General features: G+C 32.4%; 1 protein-coding gene across 10 annotated transcripts in view; it reads left to right on the top strand.

Annotated features, from left to right (window-relative positions):
* Positions 1 to 13,091, top strand: part of STAG2 (STAG2 cohesin complex component) — a 194,999-nt gene that overhangs the window by 124,946 nt on the left and 56,962 nt on the right. For all 10 annotated transcript variants that reach the window (XM_077145994.1, XM_077145997.1, XM_077146000.1 and 7 more), the window contains 5 exons: positions 82 to 178; positions 4,221 to 4,297; positions 8,719 to 8,923; positions 10,938 to 11,089; positions 12,956 to 13,029. In XM_077145994.1, the coding sequence (XP_077002109.1) occupies positions 82 to 178; positions 4,221 to 4,297; positions 8,719 to 8,923; positions 10,938 to 11,089; positions 12,956 to 13,029 (605 nt within the window). The remainder of the gene's footprint in view (positions 1 to 81; positions 179 to 4,220; positions 4,298 to 8,718; positions 8,924 to 10,937; positions 11,090 to 12,955; positions 13,030 to 13,091) is intronic.

The following is a 13,091-nucleotide window of genomic DNA, read 5'->3' as shown; positions in this document are numbered from 1 at the left end:
TGTAGACTCATATCTTTCATCAGACTTATTTTTAGAACAATAGAAAAACTAATAATTTTCTTCTTCTTCCCTCTTCTGTAGTCTGTGGTAGATGATTGGATAGAATCATACAAGCATGACCGAGATATAGCACTTCTTGACCTCATCAACTTTTTTATTCAGTGTTCAGGCTGTAAAGGTAAGATATATTTGTTATAAAAGTAGCATGTCCTCAAATAATCTCTTTTGCTCTGTTCCACTTAAAGAGATGTTAACACTTTATGTGGAAAATAATTGCACTACACCATACAAAATGTGTAAGGAAAAATGAGCAAAGAACAAAGGAAGACAGAAAGTCTGTTGAGATGTATTCATATGTGAAAGTTATTGAAAAACTAGGCAATTTGTTACTAGTATGTAATACTTTTACTAGCTATATTTCCCACTTTCAGCATCTGGTTTTAGGAACAAAGAAATGGATTAAAAAGAGAGGTGGAAGATAATGAAGAGATACAGGTTCAAATCGCAGAGAATTATAAAGTGCCATGAATAATATAATAAGTAAGGTTTTGGTGAAATTGCAAGTTTGAAAAGGTTAAGAAACTCTGGGATGGGCAGTGGTGGCTGCTTTAAAGTTATTATACTTTATTTTAAAAGATTTTGAAGTAGGAGTGGGGAAAGTATGAAATATTGAAATGTCTTCTATAGAACAAAAATATTTAAAGCAGGCATTTGGTAGGGGCATCAAATTATGTAACTTGAGGAGCCATACAGCCTGATCTAGATGAGTAAACGAGTGAGTCAAGATCATGGGATGGTTCTGATCTGTCCCATGTCTGCCTAATACTTGACCCATCCTTTAAGTTCTCAAGATGTCCAAGGGAAATAAATTTATAGGGATTTCACATATTTTATGAAAATGGCACTCAAAACATGGGCATTAGAAGTCAAGAGGGAAGTTTGCTTCAAAATACGACTAAAAAGTTGAGATGCTAAAGAATTTGACTGATTTAAACAAGCTTGATTAAAGAATCTCAAGAAGCAGATTTACTTAGGTCTACCTCTTTTACTTCAGCAGTACTCCTTTAAAAATACTGTAATTAGAATTAGGAAATGAGCAACGTGGTGTGCATTGATAAATTCTGTTTGAAATTTTTGACAGTATTCTGTGCATCATACATATTAAATGTTATGTATGTGAAGCCTAATTTGGTCAACTTTGGAGGAACTTTTGAAATTGTCCTAAGAGTAGAGAACTGCTTAGATTGACTAAATCTTGACTTAGTAAAGGTAGCTGCCACTGAGCATTTGAAAGTGGTATTGATTCTGCTCAGAGGAAGTGTACTCATGAAAATATGTATTCTTAAAGTTCTGAACTAGATTGCTTCTTTTAAAAACTGAGATATATTTGAATTGTTTTTTGCTTATGTCCATCTTTATGGAGCAGAGTGGGTACAAGTAACTATTTGTGTTATTTAATCAAGGGCTTAGTCCTTTTTCTTTACATTCTTTGAAAATGGAAAGTTGATTGCAGAACAGCTGAACAGCTGCCAGAAATAATTTTATCAGTTGAAATTCTAATTTTTAACTTCAGACTTACAATTTTTAACTTCAGCTTTACAGTATAGTTTGGTTGGTTTTAGTTTATTAATTAGACTTGTGAATCATAGTTTTAAAACAAGGCCATGGTTCAGAGCATTTTCCCTTTATCAGATTCATTCCTTTTCTGGCACCATTATCTTTAGAATAAGGAGCTTGCTAATTCAACATTTGGATATACCTTGTCACAAACCAGGTTATCAAGATTTCTAAATATTGCAGGTGGTAAAAACTCATCAGCTGTATTTAAGCACTAATATAATATTTTGAATTAAAGTAATCTGCATGAAGGAGAATTTACCATATAATTAAAGTTTAAGTCATTAAATACATTCAAAGCACACATGAAACTTGATAGACTTATATCATAATTAGAAACTTCTTTAAGTATACGCAACATACTTTAACCTTTTCCTGTGGACACATGCTTTTCATTAGGGCCATCAGTTATCTTACTGAACTGCATTGATGCTTTCTGTAGTGTAGAGGGCTTTTTGGCTCAATACTGAATGGCCTCAGGCTGATCTGTGGTTAGTGATTATGCAGCCTTTTGTTTCCTTCTTTCCTTCCTAGTCAGTTTATCAGTTTTTAGCACTCTTGCTTCATGTCCTCCATATTTTTAAGGCTGGACTCTGGCTTAATATCCTAATGATGGCTTCACATCTGCCTCAGGAGTGCATAGAGTTTGTGACAATTACTTTCTTTCTGCTTAGAGTCCCTTTTCTGCTTATGTTTGGGTTTCTGGCTGTTAAAACGGACTGTGAGATTGGGGAGGGGCTTTAGAAATGGGGAGTTGTCAAAAATGTATGCATGTTTGTTTTGATATTCACTTAAATGTAAATATTATTTCATAGAAAGTGATTCTGGGATTAAGTTACTTGTCCTTTTCTAGCATTGCTAAATATTCCACACATGGATATAAAGCATGGGAAGGCTTTGAAGAGCTATCAGTGACTCTAGAATAAAAAACAAACAAAAAACCAAACTCCCAAAAACGTTTTTGAGAATGTATTTCTTCAGCCATAGAAATGGTGCTTTCTTCCAAACAATTATTTGATTCTTTAAGATTGTGGTAAGGGCTCCTCTAGTACAGTACTAGAAATCGTTCTTACCTAGGGAATACAGTATGATGTAGATTTGTAATTTTGGACAAATTATTTAACCTCTCTTAGCCTTAGTTTTGTCATCTGTACAGCAGGGATACTAGTATCTGCCTTATAGGATTATTACCAGTGCTAAATATATGGGAACTTGAGGAGGTGGGCACATAGTAGGCCTGATGAATGTTAGTTTCACATTCTACTGTATCAGGCCTTGTTATGCTAGTGGAGAATTTGAACTTTCATGGCCATGGAAAAGGATCTGTAGTGTCTGTTTTCTTCATGTTCGGGTTTGGAAAAAAGAGCATGATATTTAACTGATGTTTTAAAAGTTTTTTGTTTTTATGTGTACATACTCACAAATCCATGTATATACAAAATACTCCTGTGATAAGATAAAATGAACATAAATTATATCCAATTTTTAAAATAAGTCTCATCCTCCTGTACCAAGAGATTTTTCTTTTAGATGTTACTGTATTTACGATACTCTCAATGATAAAACTGGCAAGCAAACAAAGAATCCAGCAATTGAAGTTATGGTTTTAAAAATCCAGTTTTTATATTTCCTTCCTTTTAAAAAAATAAATCAGACATCCCATCAATAGAAATTCATGTACATCTTCTTTCTGCATTGTTTCTTACTCATTATTTTTTCCTAAAAATTCCTTTTCTGATCTTTACTCTCTACCTGGTTTATTTTTACTTCTTTTTGTAATGTGCACCCTTCCCCGAACATTCAGCATCCTGCTTTAAAATTCTAAATGTCCTTATCAGATTCCTTCTCTCTGAAACTGTTCTTGATTCCCTAATTTATGGTGATCATTTTTTTTTCCTTCTCCTGAGCCATATTATTTCTTGTCAGTATAAAACATCAGGAAATTTATTTTAACTGCTGTTAACAGTTTATTAGTTTTTGTTCTTTTTAAAAATAGTTGTTTTTATTCTTTTTTGTTGTTGTTATTCTTTATTTTAACTTTCAACTAGATTATAGCCTCTCTGAGGGATGGGAACTACAATTTATTATTTATACTTACTTGCCCTCCTTTGAAGAATATAAGGATGTAGTTGGCTTACACACAGTGGTGCTTAATAAATATTTACGTGATCTTTTTTAATTTTAAAAGTCTGACTAAAGTAAACTCTACCTATTACTCATTTCCCAGTCTTCAGGAGTTCATCTTCAGTGTTTTAAACATTACCCTGAATGCCGCCTCACCCTTGATGACGTATGGTTTATATTAAATGGGCTAAGGCAGAACATGTGTTAGAGGGATGAGTAAAGTAAGTCAGGTAGAAATGGCTATGGCTGATTTTAGTAAGAAAGATGCTTGTCAGAAGTGTGGGCTTTTTCTTCTATGTGTTGAGAGTGGCATCAGTGTTTGTACTTTATTTATAGGCGAGAGTACCACAGCTAAGATCAAATGAAGAAGTCGTGTTTATTGTGTGACTGTGACTTCTTAGTTTTAGAGACTTACTTAGAAGTTCTCTTTATTCTTTTCATTATGCCATTTATTAACTTCTGACACTTGCAAATTTCAGGAGTTGTCACAGCGGAAATGTTTAGACATATGCAGAACTCTGAAATAATTCGAAAAATGACTGAAGAATTTGATGAGGTAACCTATTACCCTAAATGTTTTGATAATTTTATATATATTGATCTTGATTTACTGTTGATATAGTATTAGAGTCTAAGTATTAATATTGGGAAGATAGCTTTGGAATCAGATTTAATCTTGGGTCTATCAAACAATGGGTATGCAATCTTGCTGTCTAAACATCAGTTTCATCATTTGTAAAATGGGGTTAATACTTACTTCATAGGGCTGTTATGAGGATTGAATTCAGTAATTTTTGAAAATTGCTTAACTCTTTATCTTTTAACTATGAATAATATGAACAATAAAAAGAAAAAAGTGGCTTAGATTGAGTTGATCCTTTATCCCAGTGATTCTTTGAAGTATTATTACCAATAAAGACAAATTCAGGTTTATTGAAATATAAGCTCCTTCATTCACAGATAGTTTGTTTCATTAACAGCTGGATTCCAGTGCTATTAGTTTTACTCTGAAAACTTTTCACCATAAATATTCAAGTAGAAAATATTGTATCATTTGTGGTTTGGGTCATTTTTCCTTGCTTGTTTTTATAAGGAACTTTCAATTATCATTCTAAAAACTGGAATTGTTAAAAACACTTATATGTAGATCATGTAGACAGAAGATCAATAAGGAAATAGAAGATTTGAATGAAACCGTAAACCAACTGGACTTAACAAGAGATATATAGATCATTTTACTCAATAGCAGCAGAATACACTTTGTTCTCTAGTGTTCATCATCATTCTTTAGGGTAGGACGTATGTTAGGTCACAAATCAAGTCTCAATAAATTCAAAAATACTGAAATCATACAATATATCTAATCTTCTGTGGCCAAAATGGAATGAAGCTAGAAATCAATAACAAAGGGAGAACTGAAGAATTCACAAATATGTGCAAATTAAGTAATGCACTTTTAAACAACCAGTGGGCCAAAGGAGAAATCACATGGAAAAGTAGAAAATATCTTGAGGAGAGTGATTATGAAAACACAACATATTAAAGCTTTATTGGATACAGAAAAGGCAGTGCTGAAAGGGAAATTTATAGCTCTGACTCCTTACATTAAAAATGAAGAAAGATCTTAAATCAGAGACCTAACTTGAGACCTAACCACACAGCTGGAGGATCTAGAAAAAGGAAAACAAACTAAACCCAAAGTGAGCAGAAGGAAGGAAATAATAAAGATTAGGGCAGATATAAATGGAATACAGGATAAAAATAATAGAATCAGCAAAACCAAGAATTGGTTCTTTGAAAAAAACCAATAAAATCTTGAGCTAGACTATCAAAGAAAAAGAGATCAAACACGAATAACTAAACTCACAAATGAAAGGGGGATCACCACCTACCCCACAGAAATAAAAAGTACTGTAAGAGGATACTATGAACAACTGTATATCCAAATTAGATAACCTAGATGAAATGGACAAATTTCTAGAAACACACAAATTACCTAACTGATTCAAGAAGAAAGAGAAGACTTAAATATAAGGACAAGTGCTATAAAACTCCTGGAAGAAAACATAGGGAAGCATCTTCAGGACCTTATGTTAGGCAGTGGTCTTTACACCCAAAGCACAAGCAACAACAACAACAAAATAGATTAATGGGACATCATCAGAATTTAAAATTTTTGTGCATTTAAGGGCTTTAACATGAAAGTAAAACAACATCCTCTACAGAATGAGAGAAAATATGTGGAAACCACGTATCTGCTAAGGGTTTAATATTCAGACTATATACAGAAATCCTACAACTCAACAAGAAAACAGCAAACAACCCAATTAAAAAATGGGCAAAAGACTCAAATTGACATTTCTCCAAAGATATAAAAATGGCCAAAAAACCACCTAAAAAGATGGCCATCATCATTAATCTCTAGGAAAATGCAAATCAAAACCACAAGATACCATTTCACACCCACAAGAATTAGAGAGTATGTGGAGAAATAGGAATACTGTTCACTGGTGGGAATGTAAAGTGGTGCAGCCACTGTGGAAGACAGTTTGTCAGTTCCTTAGAAAGTCAAGTAGAGAATTCCCTTATGACCTGGCAGTCCTACCTCTAGGTATATATATGCAAAAGAATTGAAAGCATGAACTTGAACAAATATATGCACACCAGTGTTCATTGCTGCACAATTCAAAATTGCCAAAAGATGGAAGCAATCCATGTCCATCAACTGATGAATGGATAAGCAAATTGTGGTACATACATACGATGGAATATTACTCAGCTGTAAAAAGGAATGAAGGTCTGATACATGTGACAACATGGATGAACTTGAAGATACCATGTTGAGTGAAATAACCCAGATGCAAAAAGACAAATATTGTATGGTCAGTATGAAATAATTAGAATAAGCAAGTTCATGGAGTCAAAATGTAGAATATAGGTCACCAGGGGCTGTGGTGGAGGTAGGGGATGGGTAGTTAATGCTTCAGTTATACAGAGTTGTTATGTGGGGTGATGGAAAAGTTTTGGTAATGGATGGTCAACATTGTGGATGTGATGAACAGCATTGAATTATATACTGAATGTAGTTAAAGGGGAAATTTTAGGTTGTATGTACATTACTAAAATATAAATTTAAAAAGAAAACTCTGTAGGACTGTATAACAAAAACAGTAATATTAGCCAAGGACTATAGTTAAAAGGATATAATAATATTTTTCATCAATTGTAGCAAATCTACCGCACTAATCCAAGGTGTTCTGCTTGGGGGTGGGAGGTTTGTGTTATAGGGGACTCTATGTTTTCTTGATTTTTCTGTAAACTAATAACTTTGAATAAGAAAAAATGCTTGGGTGATCATCACTAAGTGCTATTAGTTAGTTCTTAGGAAGTTGAGTGGTCATTATGAAAATGGTATTTTTTAACCTTTTAATGTTAAATGTTTTAGTGAGAACCTTTTTACTGAAAGGCAAAAGCTATTTGAAATAGGAATCATGAAATAAAATTTTAAAATGTTATCAAATCAAGTTGCTATGAAAATGATACATTTCAGTATATTCAGTAAAATGAGCCAATCAGAAAATTTGTAAGAAAACATTTTCATGGTGTATTGGAACCTTATTCTCAGATGAGAAATAGTTTACATATGAAACATAGCATAGTAAGATATTGAGATATGCCAGTTCTCTTTTAGAAGTTATTATGCATATTGGTTTTAATTCTGCTATTCATATTACAAAAGCCCTTGAATGCAAGTTTTAAAAGATAATGCAGAGTGACCCCTACCCATTTAGAGATTTTATTTATGACTCATCAATCTGTGTGTATCTTTAAACTGAGGAGATGTAACACCATAATCTAGTGAAAAGAAGTTGCCCATTAAGTTATATGTAGCCATTCAGTGCTAGGAATTAGAAATAACAAGTTTTGTTGTGGTAGCTTTTTCAGTTGTAAGATTTTAATTCTTGAAAAAGCTCCTGTTTGTAGTTGTAATTAGATGGAGGATTTAGAGTAATTGTTCTCATTCTTAATACTGATTGATATCTGACCTTCAGAGATATGTGAGTTTTTTTTTTTTCAGTTAGGCAAATAATACTATCCACTATGTCCTGGTGTCCCTGATAGTCCTTCTATATGGTACATTATTTTTTTGAACTAAATATCAGTAATAAAAATGCATATGGATAGAACCTTAGTACTACTTCACAAGCATGACTTAACCTTTAAAAAAAAAAACTGTTGCTCTAATGGCAAAAGTTAATTGTTAAAACTATACTGATAAAATGTCAGAGACCCTTACTTTTAAAGATTCTATATAACATTGGTCTCTGCTTTTATTTTTTAAGGGCTTGTTTGTTTTTATTAATATATGAAGAATTTCAATTTAATTTCTTTGAGAATGTCCCATGTTTGTACACAGAAAAACTTTTGAGTACCAGTCTTTCAATCCTATACTAGCTACATTTCCATTTCTTTTTGAAATTATTTGATTGTTGAGATCTGTTGTCTATTTGATGTCCTAAAGATAATGAAAATATACTTTGTAATCTTTTGTTGATGTATGTATCATGCATCATTCTGTGTGATTTCATCATTTTTAATCCACTTTAAAAACAATTTGGGTTTATTTTGCTTTGCTTTTGTTTCAAAGAAATTTAATAAGCATAATCCAATCCGTGCTATCCAGAATAATGGTTACCTTTGATAGGGCTGGGGTTATTTTTAATCTTAGTAATTGATAAACACTTTCACTGGGTAAAGTGAATTCAGGATGTCCATTCTGCTCTTAAATTAAAGCGTAGAAGATTCAGAGGTAACTCTACCCTTGCATATTATTCTGCCTATTTTGAGGATTTATTGGACAAGAAAGGTGAGATAAAGGAGTCTTCATCCTTCTGCCTAGGTTATTTAAAAAAACAGGTAAAAAGTTTATTTCCTGCATTTTAAATGAAATTGCTTTTTTAAAATTTTTTGTTTTAGGATAGTGGAGATTATCCACTTACCATGGCTGGTCCACAATGGAAGAAGTTTAAATCCAGTTTTTGTGAATTCATTGGCGTATTAGTACGGCAGTGTCAATATAGTATCATATATGATGAGTACATGATGGATACAGTCATTTCACTTCTTACAGGATTGTCTGACTCACAAGTCCGAGCATTTCGACATACAAGCACCCTGGCAGGTCAGTATTTAGAAATATCTTGTGTTTAGTGATACAGATTAATTAGTTTTGCTTATAAAGTGACCATAATAGGGCCCCTCTCCGTGAATTACTGGCATTGGGATGCTATTTTTAGTTTGGATTCTGTGAAGGTGTACTTTAGCTAGTATATGGTAATTTCCTGTTGGTAACCCTCTTGATTATTATGCCAGAACAAAGGGATAGAGGTGGATATTTATGTTTTGGGTACTTCAAAGATGTGTTATGGGGGGGGGGGGTATTGACAGTAAACTTCGGGAGACAGTGAGGGTTGAGGCTTTTACTTTTTGGATACGTAGTCCTGAGTAAGGATCCTATATTTTGTCTCTGGTATGCATAGCCCCTCCAGATACCATGGCCCCTCTTAGATGATGTCTCATCTTTTTGTCATCCTGCCAAAAGTTGTTTTTTTCTTATGTTTCTATATAACTTCAGGCTGGGTCATATTCTTTTATCTTTAAATTTTAGTGAAATGAGTTACATTTTTAAACCTCATTTTAAATTCTTGAACAGTAATTTTTTGAATTGGTTTTAATAAAATTTTTTGGTTCCTCATTTGTGCTAAAGGTAAAATTTCTTTATATACTATCATTGAATTTTTTTCAATTTCGATTAAATCAACTAGGTTTTAATTGTTTATTATAGTATTCTAAACCTTAAAGATGCAATACTTTGATTCCTAACTTCAAAAATTTTATATCCTCTAATCTGAGGATATCTTTTTAGAATAATTTCCCAAAGAATTAAAGCTTTGATTAAAGATGTACTTCTACTTAGTCCTCCAACTTTAAAAACAAAATGCAATCTGCTTTATAAGTTTTGCTTCTGTTTTTAGATTTGAAGTCACAAAACATGAATGTGGTCTCACTTTATGAATTTAAGGTAGTATTCAGTGTTAAGAATTTGATGGCAAAGCAAATGAAAATGAGTACAATGACATGAGAAGTCATTTTAGATCAGAATGATCGACTTCTTTACTTAGGGTATGAAATAATTCAGAGCAGAAAACTGGACAATCTCTGAATGAGGCAGTAGCTACAAATTAAGATGTAGTTTCATTTTGCTCTGTTGTTCAGTGTACTAGGTTTGAGGTAGTCTGAAGTTAGCTAAAGGAAGCATAAAATGATCAGGTCTTTAAAAGTTCACAGGCAGTGGGGTGGTGCAGTGGTGGCTCAGTGCCAGAATTCTCGCCTGCCATGCCAGAGACCTGGGTTCGATTCCTGGAGCCTGCCCCCCCCGCCAAAAAAAATATACAGGCAGTAGGAGTTTTCTCTTGGGTACCAGAGTTTAGTAACAGAAGGTTGCTAAAGTTTTCTGTAAGTTTTATGAAAGCGTCTTATTAAGTGACATTGTAACCTTGTACTTTTACTTTTCAGATCTGTTTTTCACAATTTAATTACTGTCTTTGTGATGATATATAATGATATAATATCAAAGGAAAGCAAGTATTGATAAAAGTAACATTTTTATAGAATATAATTTGATATAGGACAGTAAAACTCCCTTCGGTTACTGAGATAGCCAAATGCTATATGAATGAATTTACTTAAAAGATGAATCAGACTCTAAAACAGATCATCTTAGGGGGACCTATTATAGCATAGTGGAATTTCCATGAAATCTGGAGTCAGATTACTTGGTTTTGAATCCTAGTTTAACTAATTATATCAACTGTAATCTGAGTCATATTTCTTAAGCACCCTGAGCTTCAGTTTCCTCATGAATAAAATGGGGGATAATACCTCCCTTTGAGGGCTGTTGTCTGGATTAAAAGATAATCCATGAAAATTACTTAATTTAGGTAGTATATATAGTAAGTATTCAATACACATTAGCCATTGTTATTGTTATCATTTGAAGCAGCTGTATTTTTCTCTTCTGTTAAAAGCAGAACAACCCATCTTGAAGTTTTTAACTTTTCTTAATTTGGTCTTAAATTGTAAATCTTTACATTTGTTAGGCTAATTTAATCAATATTTTATCCCTTTAAAAATAGCTATGAAGTTGATGACAGCTTTGGTGAATGTGGCACTAAATCTTAGCATTAATATGGATAATACACAAAGACAATATGAGGCAGAACGGAACAAAATGATTGGAAAACGAGCCAATGAGAGGCTAGAACTCCTGCTACAAAAACGGAAAGAGGTAAACTTATATCATAAATATTTTGGTTATCAATATGACCAAATGGAACTTGGTTACCATTAATAATGATATAACTTTACTAGTTCATCAGATAACATTTAAAAAAAAAATTAAGGAAAATAATTTGAATTTTTCAGTCATCTAACTTAAAATTTTGTTGAATATCCCTGCCAGCAACACCTTATATGTATATATTCTACCTGTGTGAACTAGTAGAAAGAGGACTGGGCATTAACAAGGAGACCCTTAATATAGCTCTGTAGTCTGAGCTGTGCACCCCCAGGCCAATTAACAAGTTCTCTAAGTCTTATTATTAGTCATTTCTACTGTGAAAATATCACTGTTAACTGCTTCCCTCACCTTGTTGGGATAAAGTTCTGCTTATGTGAAATCACTTTGAAAAATAAAGTATAAGCTGTTCATGGTGTCTAAATTAGTGTTTTTTTGTATAGTGAAAGGCACTTGGTTAACATTAATGACTGACAGCTAAATTTAACTTTGAGGAGAAAACTTTTTCAACTTTATTCTAAATAATAGTAACTAAAATCTTTTAATGTTGTGCTTGAAATTGAAATTCTTCCTTCACTGGTGATAGAGTACTTTGCTGTCTGATAATGGTGATGTTTATTTTATTTCTGTTAGGCAAGATCAGATATTTAAAAAAATTAGAAAGGCAGTTGAGTTAAAATATTTGCCACTGTAATCCATAAATTACTTACTCGATCTCAAAATTTTGGGGAGGGATGGTAGCTGTAATTTTAAACTGTATACCTCTGAAATAGTCAGTGACTTTAAAATGGTCTATAATAAAAGTCAGAAAACCCATGCCTATATTTTTCCCCATGCCTAAATTCCTCATTTTTTTATATAATTTGAAATGGAGAATTGATATGGCACTTTTACCCCTTAGTGCAGATAGATGATTTATTATAAAGCAAGTCTTAGTCCTTGAAAGTTTGGCCTAATCTCTTGAACATAAATGTAAGATTGTAAATATAGGATGAATGGATATGGATGACAGGACTTTGAAATTAAAATTCTTGTACAAATATAAAATAGTGGTACTTCTGGATTGGGGTAAAGTTTTCAAAGATGTTGAGAGTAACAAATGCATTGCTTTGTCATGTTAGTCTTATTTGGAAATGCAAGGTTATATTTCTGAAATGAAAATGATATATTGTACAAGTGTAGAGAATATAATTTAAAAGCAAATTCTCAGATTGTTAAAGAGATAATTTTCTGTTAATCCTCAGATCTGAATTGAATATATATGCACACACCCACACGAGTAGATAGGTCACCCAAGTTTTGAAATGTTTACTTGATTATTTCAGGTCAGTCTTGTTTCCCTCAAAAGAATTTAAGAGGAACAAACTTTACCTAGTTATTCTACTCTAATCCCTTTTGTTCTTTGAGAAAGTGTTAGTTAATATTACTCTACCTTTTCAGACTGAAAAAGATCAAGATGAAACATTGTTATGCTTTTTTTATTTGAATATATATACTATATGATAAATGATGCATATAGTAATAATAAACCATTTAACAAATTTCTTTAGAGTACTGGTGTACACTGTATATTTGGGAGCATTAAAAAAATTAATCTACCAGCTAATCATTTAAAGCCGTGCCAAGTATTTCAGGTATCAAAGGACTTTAGCTACATGATACATAATAGCTGTTAATTTTCTCTGTCTCTCTCTCTCTCTCTCTCTCTCGTGGTTACTGTTGTGCAGTAGAATTAAAATTAGATATAATCACCAAAACACTGGAGAAAATTTGCCTTTGTGCTGATAACAATGACTAAATGTTCTTTTGGTTATCTTCCTTTACCATTGAAAAGAACTGCTATATTCTTCTTTTCAGCTTCAGGAAAATCAAGATGAAATAGAAAATATGATGAATGCAATATTTAAAGGAGTGTTTGTACATAGATACCGGTAAGTCAGAACAGATTTTTTCATAAGTAGCATTATCTAATTTTTACTGTATTTTTAAACTT

The sequence above is a fragment of the Tamandua tetradactyla genome, chromosome X, assembly GCF_023851605.1.
Source record: "Tamandua tetradactyla isolate mTamTet1 chromosome X, mTamTet1.pri, whole genome shotgun sequence".
NCBI lineage: Eukaryota > Metazoa > Chordata > Mammalia > Pilosa > Myrmecophagidae > Tamandua > Tamandua tetradactyla.
Note: the sequence above shows the minus strand (reverse complement) of the source record. Positions and strands in the feature narration are given on the sequence as shown.